We start from the raw sequence: 16,137 nt of genomic DNA, 5'->3' as shown, positions 1-16,137 counted from the left end.
ATCAACGTACTGAAGGTGGGTCAGGCCTCCCTCTCCAAGGAGATGGGAGCAGATGCACATCACGGTCTTGACGTCACATGCCATGCAAGTGAAGACCGTGCACGCATAAGCAGACAGTCAAACCGTGACAAGAGCCGGTTGCTGCCGAACACTTTGAATAATGAAGTCGTCGTCGCACACGGATGGAGATTGATGAGGGAGGAAGCTCACTGGCACCTAACTGGATATATAGACGACAAATACAGCTGCAGAAAATTCGAAACACGAGGAGCTTTGAATGCATGCTTGAGACTTAGAACGTTCAGTGAATCAGGAAGTCGGGCTGAGCAGGTTTTGGAGCCAAGTGTTGTCACCATTCCTCCACTCGTCTCTTTGTCTCCAGCTGAAGATATTATGCTATCTGCTACCGTTTGGAGAACAACTCGCAACGCAACTAGCCAACTAGTTGAAGCCAACTAGTTGAGACTAAGCAGCCAGGAAGCCTGGCCGAGCAAGCTATACATGTCCACGATGCGTGAGTACTAACCCTAAATATATGTGCAACAAACGCAGGAGACTAGGGAGTCATGCGCAGCTAGATTAGAGGCCAAATCAGTGGCGTTAGAAGGCTAGCTAACCCGTAGGGACTGAGTCATGTACACAATTATCTTGGACAGAAACACTGCAGATTTGTTTGAATAATAATGATGACTACACACAACTCGGAAATGACCAGAGTAACGGTTTTGCTATTTCTTAGGTACTTGAAATTTTATGTTGCATCAGTCGCTTCTTCCTTCCTTCTTCCTTCTTCCCAACCTCGCCGGACAAGAACAGCCCAACTATCTATTTCAAAGAGGAGTCATGGCCTCACTATCTATCTTAGGGGGAAGACACAACCACATTATCTATCTTAGAGGGTGGGGGAGGGGGTGCAAGGGATATCAAGAGGTTTTCACTGGTGGTGTGGGGCTTAGAGGGATGGGCGCAGCGATGGGCAGCAAAGGCGGTAGGGGGAGGTTGAGGGGAGGGCGGGGCGGCGACGCGGTGCACGGTTAGGTGCAGATAGACAAACGGGAAGCAAAGTGACTGGCAAAATGTTATTTTTTGTTAAATAGACGGTCCGGCAGAGTAATATCCAATTTCCGGTTATATCTATGCAGAATTGTTACGCATAGACTTGTATATGTCCTCCTCGGTTGAACAGTAGCGATATCTGGTTCAACGAATGAAAAAGGAGGAACACTATCTCTACTCTCTGGTCCTGATTTTGTGAACTAAACAGACAAGCCAGGCTTCACCATTGACAGTGACCTGGGTGGACTGCCGCGTCAACCTTCAGGTACTTACCATGATATTACTTGTAGTATATACTTTAACTTGACCAATGTAATACTAAGAGTTATATATCATAAAAGTTCTACCATTAGAAACTTCAAATGGCATATTATCTTTAATGGTATAAATTTGGTGATATACAACGTGGCCTAATTTAGGGACCCACATAAGATAGGTAAACCGGAATGGAGGGATTAGTAAGACAGTCTGAGAAAGCAATTAACATTTGCGGGCCCCTCCACTTTGACTATCACGTCATTACCCTACGTACACGGCATTACACCTTACTTAAACGCTGGAACCCCAACCATGCGATGCAAGCTAACCTAGCAGCTGCAATTAGCTTATTGTGAAACAAAGCATAAACATAATGTGGAGAAAATTCTTGGCGCTGCTTCTTGCGGCACTCGCGACCACCCCGAAGCCGCCGGAGATGCCGAAGAGCCTGACCTTGGAGTCAGGCTGCCAACCGAGCTGTGGCGGCGTCGAGGTCCCCTACCCGTTTGGCATCGGCCAAGGCTGCTTCCGGGAGGGCTTCGAGATCATCTGCATCAACAACAATATGACATTTCTTCGGAAAAGTAGCAGCCAGTCTACAAAGATACAGGTGCTAAGCCTGGCCGTGACACCGCGCCCGGAGGCCAAGGTGATGCTGCCGATGGCATACCAGTGCTACAACCTCAAAGGTGAACCCACCAAGAAGCACGAAGGTGACGTGGACTTCAACAAGGCCGGTGTCTACCGCATCTCCAACACTCGGAACGAGCTCTTCGTCCTTGGCTGCAACACCCTCAGCATGACCAACAGCGGCCCGGGAGGCCGTCACCAGTTCAGCTACTACGCCGGATGTGTCGCCTATGCCAACGACTCCATGGACCTCCATGACGGCGCCTGCGCCGGAGTCGGCTGCTGCCACATCGACATTCCGCCGGACCTGACGGACAACACGATGCGGTTCGCCAACGATGGCAATTGGTTGCACGCCAACCAGGAGTTCTGCCCCTGCGACTACGCTTTCATCGTGGAGAAAGGCTACTACACCTTCCATGTGGCGGACCTCAATATGATGCTTAGCAACAAATGGCCGCTGCTGCTAGACTGGGCCATCCGTGACAGCGGCGGCAGTCCCTTGTCGTGCGCCGAGGCGGCCAGCAACATGCCGGGGCATAAGTACACCTGCGTCAGCAACCACAGCGAGTGCGTCGACTCCGCCAATGGCCCCGGATATTTCTGCAACTGCACTCTAGGCTACGAGGGAAACCCGTATCTTGCCAATGGATGCACAAGTAAGTTTTTTTTTCTGAGAACAAGTAAGATTCTCTTTCTGCTTGTGGCGCGTTTGGAAAGCGATTGCTTAATTCGTTCTGCTTTTGGGTGTTATAAATGTGATTGTTTAATTTATGAATGTGATATTTTTTTTCTATAATTTCGGTCCTTTACAAAGTTCGACTTAAGACAAAGCTTATATGCGGAGGGAGTACCCTTTAGAACAAAAAATGCACACAAAAGTGGTATCATTTAAAATTACTTTCAAATATAATCACCATATGTTCTTATAACATACTAGTTTCCGCTAATAATTGGTCAAATTTGAACATTCATTAGCTTATAGTTGATTCGCTTATTAATGTTACAGATATAGATGAATGTGCACGTCAATTTCCGTGCAATGGTGTATGCGATTCGATTCCGTGCAGATATAGATGAATATTCAATTCCCATTCTCTCTGCTACAGCAACAGAAGCATCTTCCCATGGCGAATGACGGCAACCTCGGGGAAGGAGAGACGAGGATGCATACGACGGGGCCGATTGCTTATTCGGATTTTGACCAAGGATGTCCTTGTAAAATTGCAGGGACCGTTTCATGAATTCTTACAAATCTCCTGTCTAACTTCTCCTGTCTAACGACGTCTAGCTTGAACAGTTATGCCACGTCATCATTCACGGGACCCACCTATCATAATCATGCTTAAAACGGTCTAAGCCGCGAACTAGTGTTATCTGTAAAAAATTAGGCGTGGTTTTTGGCACAAAACTGTAGAAGTGTGGTTCCTACAACCCTAGTCTTCAATGTCGATATTTTCTATAATTCACTCCTACATAGATGGCATATAAATTCTGTTAAAGGGTTAACTATTTCTAAGTTTGACCGGCTGCATGCATCGTCCTGATGGAGGCCGGGGGTGTCCTCCTTTTCGAAAAAAAAATCTATGTTTGACCAAATATACAGAAGAAACTATTGGCAACTACCATACTAAATAAATACATTATGAAAACATATCTAATGGTGTGTATATGAATATTGATTTGGTATTGTTTATCTTCATAATTTTGTCGAACTTAGAAAGCCTTGACTTTTTGACTCAGTTATACGCTATCTATTTAGAGACGGAGGGAGTATGGCTGTAATATGCTAAAATGGAGAGGGATCTTTCGTGAGAAAACATTGTGCCCCGGTTGTCATGCCCGGGCTGATTTTCGGTGAAAATGAACCCAAAACACAAGTTGCTGAGAAACAGTTCATGTACCGCAACAGTTCATGTACTCCTAGTGCAATTAACTCTACAAAATTTCTACAAGTAACTCTAGATGATCTATTGCAGGCATCGGCTTGGGTGTGTTCTTCTTGGTTGTTGGGCTACTCTTGGTATACATAATGCACCAGAAGAAGAAACTTGCTGAAAATTTTGAAATGAACGGGGGCAACATACTTAAAAGGGTCACAGACCTGACCATTTTCACAGAGAAGGACCTAAATAAAATCACAAAGAATTATTCGAAGTGTTTGGGTAATGGATTCTTTGGTAAAGTGTACAAAGGAACTCTACCTGATGCAAGTGAAACGGTGGTGGCAGTTAAATCTTTTATCAAGGTAGATGAAGAGAGAATAGAGGAATTTACTGAAGAAGTGATGATCCAATTGAAAATGAACCACCCTAATGTTCTGAAGCTCATGGGTTGTTGCCTCCAGTTGGATGTTCCAATGTTGGTGTATGAGTTTGCTGCCAATGGGAGCCTAAGAGACATACTCCACATCAACAAAAGGCAAAAACTCTCAACGGAGTCACGATTGGACATTGCAATTGGGTCTGCCAAAGGATTAAGGTATATGCATTCTCAGGACATACGGCATGGTGATGTGAAACCAGACAACATACTTCTCAATGACAAGTTAATACCAAAAATTTCAGATTTTGGGCTATCTAAATTGCTTAAATTAGGGGAAAAAATTGCTCAGAAGGTGGTTGGGTGCGAGGGTTACATGGACCCGGTGTTCAGGAACACGGGCCTATTAACACCAAAGAGTGATGTCTATAGCTTTGGAGTTGTTCTCCTAGAACTCATATCGAGGAAACAATTAGTATATGGTCAAAGTGGCAGCCTCGTCATCGAGTTCCGCCATATATATGAGACAGAACAGAGTGGAAGGTCAATGTTTGATGAAGAGATTGTAACAGAAGAAAACATCCTGATCTTGGAAGAAATTGGCAAGCTAGCAATGAAGTGTCTAAAAGAACATCAAGATGGCTGACCTGAGATGGCAGAAGTAGCAGAGCAACTTGTCAAGCTTAGAAAGAATACTGTAGATTGGAACGACTTGTCTAAAAGAGTACTTAGAAAGAGTGCTGCCAACAAGGCGACAACAACAATACTAAGATGATCGGAGCTACTGGTGCAATATTGTTTGTGACAGGCAGTCCGATATCAGAGATTTGTAAGCTAATCCAGAGTCAACAAATGCGCCAGAGTGGTATAAGAAGGTGGATTTTGTTGGATAGTACCTTGCATTGAAGCCGTCGGTGTTATCATAGTGTTTGGTTGATGCTTTGTGTGTAAGCGCCCACTATACATGCACTATATAATTCTCTGTATGTATGCTAAAGAAAATATGCCTGTCTAAAGAGTTAATACGTGGAACAGCTAAGGAACTTGTTAATTAGCATAAACAGCTAAGGAACTTGCAGAACGATCTGTGTTTGATATGCAGACAATATTTCATACTCTGACTTGTGACAGATTAATACTAGCTCTCTAAAATAATGCAAAATGTTGTCGTGGGAGAAAAGATGCTTTTTGCAGTCAGTACTGGTTGCAGTCACAAGAAATGATCGACCTAGCGTGGCAAAAGAAACATTTCAGAGATTCAGCACATCAACTAACTTCCACAACATTGTGACTCAAGCCTAAAGGAATTAGACAATTATCCCACCAGTATTTAAAACCAAAATTGCGGAGATTGACGTGATATGGGTGCACTTTTATTGTGTCTTTATAACCAACCAGCAGCATCTAAAACCACTTTTATCGTGTCAACACACACGTGAACAACGACTTACTGTTTCGCCCGTAACATCGATCTACATCATCCAATTCCAATCCTTGCAAACATGTGAACTGTGCACAGTAGCACATATCAAATCACACAGTGGCAGCTAGGGTGCCGCTTCTTAGCTGCTTTCATCTAGTGGTTCTTGCACGGTCGGTCACATATGTCGCAGGTGTAAAGGCCCGAGAAGGAGGAGTTGTTGCTGGTGCAGCATCGCAGTTTGCCGGGGTTGATGTGGATTGCCTGGCCCTCACCACCGGACGTTGCATGCACATCACAATAGCACATATCGGGAGGATGAAGATCCCCATGACCACAACGGCTTGGAGGACCATGATCACCATCAGCTGCTGCTCTTCATGACTAGCTACTTCCAACGATTTATAAGTACATAATCTGCTTTGTATAGATGCCTCTGCTTTTGTTGGCGAAAGCGCACCACAGCAGCTTCATGTATATATAGGAGTGCGTTGAGATCTCGAGACATAGAATTTTTGCAACTCCTAGATGGAAATGGAACTATTTTTATTGCTTTTCTTGTTTGAATGCTTGTTGGATAAGTCTATGAGTCATGGCCGGGGATAGAGGTGCGGAATGGTCTTTGTTCTCTTTCATGTATTGCCATGTGATTTGTCGCACTATTGTATTGTTATATTGTCCGATCGAGCTATCGTATGCTCGTGCGTCATAAATTAGCTCGGATTGAAAGTAAGCTAATCACCCGCAAAAAAGAAAAGGACTAAGCTGATCGCAATCAAGACAGCTACCACAACGAAATGCGTAGTCTAATAAACTGGCATCATGCACACGCGTCACTGCACACAGGCATATATTATTGGTTATCAACAATGCCAAGTGATAGACCAGTTCTTCGTGGCCAGCACATAAAATGAAACTGAAAAGCATTAACCTAACAATTTAAATTACTATATATAGGGAACTTCCAAAGAGTGCTTCAGCAAATACTCGCCAGGGCACAGCTTCAATTACTAAGTGGCATGTAATATATGACAAGACAGTCTACAAGATTGACAAAATATTCAGATCACACAAGCCTGTACTGTACGAAGAAGACCACGGCAGTGCACCCCATGGTGCAAAAATGATGCCATGAATATTCAACCACGTAGGTTGAGCACAAAATAGAGAACTTCATACATCTGGATATTATAGTGTGCCAAGGTACGGTCATCCTTCATTTTCTTGCCGTCAAATATGAGGCTCTGCTGGCACGGGGGAATGCCTTCCGCAGCCCAAATCTTCTCCTTGACATTATAAACGGTATCTGTGCTCCTCACCTCAAGATTATAGAAATTTTGCCGTAGTGTCTTGACGTAGATCTTCATCATCCCTCTCGGACACCGGCTGTGTAGGACGAGGAGGAGGGTGGCGTCGTTGCGGATGTTGAGGCCCGCCAGGGTCCTGCCTTCTTCTTCGTCGTCGTCGAGCTGTCTGTTGGCGAAGATGAGGCACTGTTGATCCTTGGGAAAACCGTGCCACTTGTGAATCTTGGCCTTGACATTGTCGACTGTATCTGAGGTCGTGACTGCAAGGTTCATGGCCCTGCCAGTCAGTGTCTCGACCACATGGATTTGCATCTTCTCATGGAGCGGATGGAGATGGAGGCCAAGAGTGGATCCGTCACGGACGCCGTAGTCGGCCAGCGTGCGGCCGTCGTCCAGCTGCTCCCCCTTGAAGGTAAGGTGCTGCTTGTCCTTGATCTTCGCCTTGACGATGTAGATGGTGTCTGATGGATCGACCTTGAGGGAGATCGTCTCGCCGGCGACAGTGTCCACGAGAATCTGCATCCTTTATTCGCCGGACTAGTTTGGCTCAGGAAAGCTATATGAAAACCTGCGATCTTCCTGAATCAGGAACACACGAGAGCATGAGGGTATCGGCCGCTTATATTGATGCAATAAGAGAACGTGGGTAGGTCTGATTCCGAGCTGGACTCTCTGAAACAACCTGTCCCGAGTACAACTAAAACACGCCCTAATAATAATTCTTCTTGTAAATTAATTAAATGGGCCGTGTCGTGCTGTCTAGCCGGCCCATATTTTGCTACCCTCATCGCCGCAACTAAAAAAAAAACCCTCATCGCCGATTCGGGATCGATTCCAATCGCCGCTGCTGCCCGCCGGCTCGCCTTCTGTCCCCGTCCCGCCGCCATGTCGGACCAGCTCAGGCGCTGTGCCCGTCGCCCATGGGTGCTCACCGACTCAAAATGCCACATCGGCGACCGTGACAACGCGACCACCGCCCACGGCGTCACGAGTCAAGGGCGCGGCATCAAGGTGACCTTCGAGCTCGCGAACCCGCCGGCCGTCTCTCGCTGCTTTGTCCACTGCCCCGACATGGCGGAGAGCCGCTACGGCGGAGATCCCGTGGTTGTGAGCTCCGCGGACGCGTTCGTCCTTCTCGTCGTCCCGTTCACCGACCGCTACGGGTGCAGGGAGCACAAGGATTTATTTGTCTACAGGGCAGGCCCGGGGGCTCCATCTCTCCGCCTTCTCCGCGGCACCGCCCACTGCCGCTGCCCCGAATACATCATGCTGGCCGGCGTTGTGCCCCTTGGCGGCGCCGATCTCGATAGCAAAGACTACGTTGTGGTCTTCCCGCGTTGCAACAGCTACTATACCAGCCTCGATGTGTATCGCTCCGATATCTCTGGGTGGCCGTGGCGCAACCAGGTGGTCAGCATCGCCGAGCACACGACCAAGTACCACAATCACGAGGTAATAATGCGGCACCAAGGCACCCGCGTGATCTTCGCCGGAAGGGGAACACTCGGCTGGGTCAATCATTGGCATGGCATTCTTTTGTGCAACGTGTTAGACCACCGTCCGGTCATGCATTTCATCCAATGGCCTGTTCCGGTCCCTTGCAATCTGGTGTCGCGGTTTGGCAAGGGAGTTGACAATATCTCCGAACGGTCGTTTCGTGACGTTGTTATAAGCAATGGCCTTATCAGGTTCGTCGAGCTGAAATCTTCTTGGCGTAGTGATAGCCGCAATGAGAAAGGGGTCATTGGCCAATGCTGGACGGCGACCACATGGAACAGGGAGATTTGCTCAAAGAAGTGGCACAAGAGGTTCATTGCCAAGGCTGATGACATGCCTGTCACAGGTTCAAGTTACCCTAGCTTATCAGGTGGCAAGAGGTTGAGCTGGGATAAGGTGGTTCACTGTGCGCCCACTCTTAGCTTGTGTGACGACGATGTTGTCTACATCATGGCTAGACTGGATATCCGCCCCGCGGTTGCATGGATGCTTGCCATTAACATTAGAGAGGGAACACTGAAAGCGGTCAAGAAGTATTCTGCTGAAAAGATGCCCAGTCTTGAACCGACATATGTTCGGTGTGCCTTGTCCGACTACCTCAAGCAACGGAGAAGGTGATGGGAAAGGCGACCTTGCGGAGAAGTCAGTTCTAAATACTTATATCCGCAATCTTGATGATTTATAGCTTCCCTACATATTAGCAACTTTATAGCATATGCTTCTTACTGAGTTTTATTGGGATGAAACAACAAGTTTATTCCTCAACAATGATAGGGTTGCATGTGCTTCTTATCTTTCTTTATGACTTGAGATGAGTTACCAGAAATTAACATAACATGAATATCAAAACTCCTGACTCTTATTGGCTTGGCGTTATTATCATTACACAAGTACACTAGTAGAAAACAGGGCTTTGGTCCAGGCCGAGTCAGCCCATTAGTCCCGGTTTAGTCCAGAACCGGAACCAATGGGGGCATTGGTCCCGGTTCGTGAGCCCAGGGGGCCGGCCGGGCCACGTGGGCCATTGGTCCCGGTTCATCTGGATCTTTTGGTCCCGGTTGGTGGGATGAACCGGGACCAATGGGCCTCGCTCCTGGCCCACAACCATTGGTCCCGGTTCGTGCCTCAAACCGGGACTAAAGATTAGACCTTTAGTCCCGGTTTGAGGCACGAACCGGGACTAATGGGGTTGAGACCTTTAGTCCCGGTTCGTGCCACGAACCGGTACTAAAGGTCCCGTTTTCAAACTCTACCCACCCACCCCCCTGATCGCCTTTTCAATTTTAAAAAAAATAAAAGAAAATGATGGAAATGTCAAAAAAATAAAAGAAAATAAATTTCCCATGTGATATGTGGTCTAGTTGTTGGGAAAATTTGCAAATGTGAATTTTGACTTTATTTGCAAAATCTCTCTGAAATTTGTAAAAATGGGCATAACTTTTGCATACTAACTCGGATGAAAAAGTTTTTTATATGAAAAATCATCTATTCGAAAATTTCGGCCGGCCGCGCCTTATCCATTCGATTCCGTTCAACTGGGCCATGAGATCCTTATCCACAAATCACTTCATCCCCTGCCGCATGCATCCCTCCCTCTTCGTTGTCTTCCTCTCGTCACCACACAGCTCCGCCCACCTTCCAGACAGTCGTTCCTCGCCGGTCGCCTCCCACCGACTTGCCTCGTCATCGTCAGTAGCCGCCGTCGCTGATCGCCTTTTTAAGCTGCCGGTAGCAGCCCCCCCTTCCTCCTCGACCTTTGCAGTCGTGGGTAGCCATCACCGGCTACGGCACCGCTGCTCACCGGTGACGGCACTCCACCGGTGGCGCCCCCCGGTTGCAACGTTGATGGAGGCGATGAAGTAACTCGCGAAAACCACTATATATGGTTCCAACAAAAAAAATGGCTAGTTGAACAAAATTTCTCGCCGGCCGCACCAAAAATCGCGATCCCAGCAAAAAAGAAAAAAAATGCTTTTGTACTCGCATCTATGGAAATCACTAGTTCCAGCAAAGATGCTTGATGCTTCCAGCAAAAACAATGGTTCGTTGAAACAAACTTTCTCGCCGGCCGCACCAAAAATTGCGATCCCAGAAAAAGAAAAAAAGAGGTAATATCATCGGGAGTCATAGAACTTGCGCTCAATGTTCAGTTTGGTGCTAAACATTGAAAACACGGATTTCTGGTTATCCAACTTGCGTTATCGTGCAAATACGGTCACTTCGCTTGTATCTAGCCGTATGGCCTGCCCACATGGCGCGCCAGCCTGACGGAGTCCCACCTGCCAGTGACTAGGAGTGCAAGGCATTGGGTGACCCTAGCACGCCGTTTTTCATTTCAGAAAATCCCTACGTAATTTATTTAATGACGATAAAAGACGTCAAATATAATGAAAAAAAGATGGGGTAGATAGGGTTCGAACCAACAACCTGTTAATTAAACAATCATCCATCCCACCAGTGCTGCTTGATGTTGTACATGCACAACTAAAATCTATTTGATTACACACAAAAGCACGTCAAGTTATTCTCAAAAAGAAAAACATGTCAAGTTTGTCCAGGTTAATCAGATAAATAGACACACATGTCTAACTGGTAATTTAAGGGTGGGGCCACTAGTCAGTGTGATACTAACAACAGGCTAGCCTAACCAGGTCACTAGACTAATCTACACAGTGCCCACCTGTCAGTGCGTCAACACAAAATTTGTAACTTGGGCGCATGGATAATTCCGCAGGGAAAAAAGGGGCCCGATGGATTCCATTCGTCGACCTCAAGTGTGAAACCGCAGGAGATAACCACTACACCAAGTACCTATAATTGTCTAAAAGATAAACAATAAATTTTATATTTGGCAATGAAAATTACTCGTATTCAGGTTTTTTCTCCCGGACCGAATTTCTGATAACAGATTGGTTACCAGAAATTTTTGTGGTCCCCGGAAAAATATGTTATTGCCTGAATTTTTTAATTTAAATGACAGAAACCATGTCAAATAGATATCTCTCGTATGCATACAATATCAGAACGACAATGAATTGAACTTGCGATTTTTCAAATTTGAATTTCATTTGAAATTTTTTGGCCAAAAAGGTGAGATTTTTTGGAACCGGTTTTCTGGCTGAACGTGGGGGAAAAATGGAATCTAAAAAGAATCTGCGTCTATATTAAAGAAGGCACATCTCTTTACAGTCACGAGTATGTAGCTAGTGCATGTGTGTATACGATGTCTAGAGTTCAAATCCCCTCAAATCTTTTTTTATTATTCTCTTTGCGATTAAGTTGTACACACATGTGTATGTATTATTGAGGGGCTGCTACTTAATTAAATACAGAAAGGGGGGTGTTTCTGTAAAATAGAAACATGCGTGCCTCCTTCAAGCTGTTCCCAATCATTGACAGTGGGCATAGCCACCCTGACATGCCACATCAGTGCAGGATACGTCTGACTACAAGCAAAGTGACCGTATGTGTTTATGTTGATAGACACGCAGCAAATTCATATGCAAGATGTTTCGGCTGAATGTTAGGTATTATTCCCTAATTTTATTTATTTATTTTATTTATACATGTAGAATCTTATTTGTTACTGTCTTACTGAATAGCCAGTAATAATGCTGACCCTTTTTTTTGCTGGCTTAACTCATTCATAGGAACCAGAAAAGATGAGGGTCCATTCTGACGGAAATTACAATTTTTCGAGCTACTAAATCCATGTGGTGATTTGTTGTTTGTTCCATGCCAGGTGGCAGAAACATCTCTCTGATAAAAGTCCGGAAGTGAAGGTGGTTTCAAGAGGACCCTGTCTAGATTCCTCTTTTTGTGGCGTTGTAAATACTCATGGGAGGCATGCATCAGGCTGCTAAAAGATTTCTCGTTTGGAGGTATTGATTTTTGGTTGGTTGGCTTGCAGGCCATCAAATCTGGCTAGAAGGGAACCAGAACTGCAAAAGATGAGGTGTTGCAAAGGTTAAATTCTTTCCCTGCGTGCACATGGGTAGGTGGTGACCAAACCAGATTGTTTCCTTGAGAATCCCAAGCTAAGGTTATTGGAGACGTCACCAAGTCATCATCCAGAGCTGAGTATAGATGGTGTCGGTTGTGGAAATCGCATTGAAGAAAAAAAAATGCATGGCAAGTAATCCTAAGTTACTGATAAGGTTGGCTTGTCCATAGCAGAGGAAAAAAAAAAAACCTTCTGTGCGCCCTCTGTTATATAGACATGGCAATACTTTATATAGTGGTTTATCCTTAACATCATTTTTAGCCCTTTTATATAGCTTGTCCATATTATTTTCTTTGTTCAAGTTGTTTCCATGTTGTAGTGTTGCTCAAGCTGCTACAGTAAAATATGTGGAGAAAGATTATGCAACATAGATGTGGCCACTATCTATGCCTTGCATACAAGAGTTGCCATGTTGACTCTAGCCAATACGCTGATAGGCCAAACGTAATAAAGGTTCTACAAATTGCACTTTCGAAGAGACAATTATGAGAAGATTAAAAAAAATCCCCTCCGGGCCCCGCGTCGCTGCCTCCCCTGGGCGACACGGGTGGCGGCAGCGCCCCCGGCCTCCCACCCCTCTCCCTCCACTGCCTCCCTTGTTGTCGCCGGCGTTTTCCTCTGGGCAAAGCCCGGCCAGAGCTGGCGGCGGCGGGACTTTGTTCTCTCACCTCTGGTGGTGGCCTGCTTGTGGATCGGGGAGTCCGTTGCGGGGGTTGGCAGGGTCGCGACGGGGTGCTGCGGCGGCTGCGCCCGGGCGGCGGTCTTCCTTTGCGACGGGGGAGCTAAGCAAGGGGGCGGCGTCCCCTGCGGCGGCTGGGCATGGTGTTATTTAAACCTCCTCTTTATTTCTTTATAATGAGTGTTTCATCAGTTACATTTTGAGATGTGATCAAAGCAGAAAGTTCACCATCCAAACACTAGAATCACAAAACTTTTGCATGCTTGCTCGGAATTAACTAGATTATAGATGAAATTTAATTAGGAAAATATTATTAATTTGATCTCTTGTTTGAATGTTTGTTAGGTCAATTCATAGTAATCATCATACAAAAAGATACTAAAAATAATTAACCCATCAATTTGAATTATATTGAGAACTTCCAAGGAGTTCTTCTAAAAGTACTCCCACAACACATTAACGAGCAATACTCCCATTGACAATTTCAATTACTAAGTGGCATGTAGTAAATCACAAGAGTCTACAAGAATGACAAAATATCCAGATTGCACGTGCCTGTATTGTCTGAAGACCATGTGAGTACACCACATGCATAGTGCAGTAACCATATTCAACCACGTAGGTGGAGCCCAAAATAGGGAACTAAATACATCTGGATATTTTAGTGTGCCAAGGGACGGCCATCCTTCATTATCTTGAGATTAAATATGGAGCATTGCAGGTACGGGTGAATGCCTTCCGTATCCCGGATCTTCTCCTTGACATTATAGATGCTCCTGACCTCAAGATTATAGAATTTTCCTTGTAACCTTTTCACGTAGATATTCAACCTCCCACTCGGACACCGGCCGTGGAGGACAAGGAGGAGGGTGGCATCGGTGCGGATGTTGACGCTCACTAGGGTGCTGTTGCCTTCACTGTTATCAAGTTGTCTGTTGCCATAGATGAGGCATTGCTGGTTCGTGGGAAAGCCGTGCTCGTGCTAAATCTTTGCCTTGACATTGTTGACAATATCTGAGCTTGTGATCGCAAGGTTCATAACCCTCCCCGTTAGTGTCTCTACCACATGGATCTTCATCTTCTCATGGAGCGGGTGAAGGCGGAGATCGAGAGTGGATCCACTGTACATGCCGTAATCAGCCAGCGTGCGGCCGTCGTCTAGCAGCTCCTATTGAAGGTGAGGCGCTGCTGATTCTGGATCTTCGCCCTGACAATGTATCCCTCCTTCCAGCAGATACTTTAAATGCAGCTTCCTTACAGCATGTTCTAGAGACCTACTGTCAGAGTTCGGGACAATTGGTGAGTTTGTCGAAATCTAGTGTCTTTTTCAGTCCAAACACTCCTGTCGTATCTAGGACTGAAATTTGCCAACAGTTAAACATTGATACTGAAGCTTTATCTAACAAGTATCTCGGGCTTCCGGTGATGGTGGGAGCAGATAGAAGTGACTGTTTTAGGCACTTTTGTGAAAGAATTAAAGAAAGGTTGCGAGGATGGATGGAGAAACAATTGTCCACTGGTGGCAAGGAAATTCTTATTAAATCTGTAGCTCAAGCAATCCCAGTTTTTGCCATGTCAGTCTTTAGTATACCTAAAGGGATTTGCAAAGAGATCACTGATTTGATTGCTCAGTTTTGGTGGGGGGATGATGAGGAACACAAAAGGATGCATTGGTACACTTGGTGGAAACTTTGTTATCCAAAAAATGAAGGTGGGATGGGCTTTAGGGACCTCCACTCTTTCAATTTGGCAATGCTCTCGAGACAATGTTGGCGACTTATCACCAACCCAGATTCTCTTCGTGCTCGAGTTTTGAAAGCAAAATATTATCCAAATGTAAATTTACTCCAAGCAACACTGAAAAGCGGAGCATCATTTACATGGCAAAGTATTATGAAGGGGTTAGAAACTTTTAAGTTGGGATATATATGGCGCATCGGAACTGGAGAGAATGTGAATATATGGAGTGATCCTTGGGTGCCAGCCAGTCCGGATAGGAAGGTTATCTCAAACCGAGGTCAAACTATTCTCTCGGTCGTCAGTGATCTCATTGACCCTCATACGGGAGCATGGGACGAGCCCCTGATCCGTTCTATTTTTAATCCTGTCGACGCCAGAAGGATTATGCAAATCCCAATTAATCATAATGCATTTAATGATTTTATTGCCTGGAACCCAGATCGAAGGGGTATTTTTTCAGTTCGTTCGGCGTACCGCTTACAATGGATTCAATCTTTTCAGGCGCATGCAAATGTATTGGCACGCCCAGCTGGATCAAACTTACTGGAAGTATGGCCTACACTGTGGAAACTGCAGGTTCCACGTAAGATTCAGATTTTTTGCTGGCATGCACTTCATGGAATTATCCCCCTAAGATCCATACTCACTAATAGACATGTGGGTACCAATGGCTCATGTCCGATTTGTCACCAGGACGCAGAAGATGTACGCCATCTGCTTTTTGACTGTACACATGCAAAGGAATTGTGGCTTCGACTGGGTATACTGGATATTGTTGAAGAAGCGAAGTTAATTGATCGCTCTGGTTCAATCATACTCGAACACCTGATCCTAGCAGACTCCAGACCGATCCCTATAAAGCCTAATTTGGATGTAAAGCAGGTGATAGCGGTTGGGGCTTGGTACTTATGGTGGGTGCGCCGTGAGCTCACCCATGATGGATCACCGCCACCTCCCTCAAGATGGCCTATTTCGGTCCTGGCAATTGCAAATAATTTTCATCAAGCCAACTTAAAAATTCGCGTTGTACATGAACATAAATGGAGCAAGCCGGAACCCAAGTTTGTGAAGCTAAACGTGGATGCCTCTTTCCATATGGATGAGGGTGCAGGAGCCATTGCAGCTGTTCTTAGAGATAGTAATGGTAATTTTTTGGCGGCACAATGTCGGTTTATACCTTACGCAGCAGATGTGGTGACAACGGAGGCTATGACTATGCGTGATGGACTAATCTTTGCAAATTCTCTGAGGTTCCCTCGAGTGGAAGCTGAGTCTGACTCCTTGA

General features: G+C 45.7%; 1 protein-coding gene, 1 long non-coding RNA gene and 1 pseudogene across 3 annotated transcripts; 1 reads left to right on the top strand and 2 right to left on the bottom strand.

Annotated features, from left to right (window-relative positions):
* Positions 1–1,536: 1,536 nt before the first annotated feature.
* Positions 1,537–2,142, bottom strand: LOC125542430. 2 transcript variants are annotated; one of them, XR_007297916.1, is made up of 2 exons: positions 2,014–2,142; positions 1,537–1,863 (listed from the first exon to the last, which is right to left on the bottom strand). It is a non-coding gene; the product is annotated as an uncharacterized LOC125542430 (long non-coding RNA). The 2 variants fall into 2 exon arrangements; XR_007297917.1 differs by having other exon boundaries at positions 1,985–2,100.
* LOC125542427 lies at positions 1,688–5,384 on the top strand (annotated as a pseudogene).
* Positions 5,385–6,628: 1,244 nt separating this feature from the next.
* LOC125542428 (polyubiquitin-like) lies at positions 6,629–7,530 on the bottom strand. Its single transcript, XM_048705471.1, has one exon. The coding sequence runs from the start codon at positions 7,453–7,455 to the stop codon at positions 6,766–6,768; it is 690 nt and encodes a 229-aa protein (XP_048561428.1). The 5' UTR covers positions 7,456–7,530; the 3' UTR covers positions 6,629–6,765.
* Positions 7,531–16,137: the final 8,607 nt, after the last annotated feature.

Source organism: Triticum urartu, chromosome 3 (genome assembly GCF_003073215.2).
Source record: "Triticum urartu cultivar G1812 chromosome 3, Tu2.1, whole genome shotgun sequence".
NCBI lineage: Eukaryota > Viridiplantae > Streptophyta > Magnoliopsida > Poales > Poaceae > Triticum > Triticum urartu.
Note: the sequence above shows the minus strand (reverse complement) of the source record. Positions and strands in the feature narration are given on the sequence as shown.

Bases quoted from the DNA above. Each gene is read 5' to 3' on its own strand.
- LOC125542428 (XM_048705471.1), bottom strand. From the start codon at position 7,455: ATGCAGATTCTCGTGGACACTGTCGCCGGCGAGACGATCTCCCTCAAG.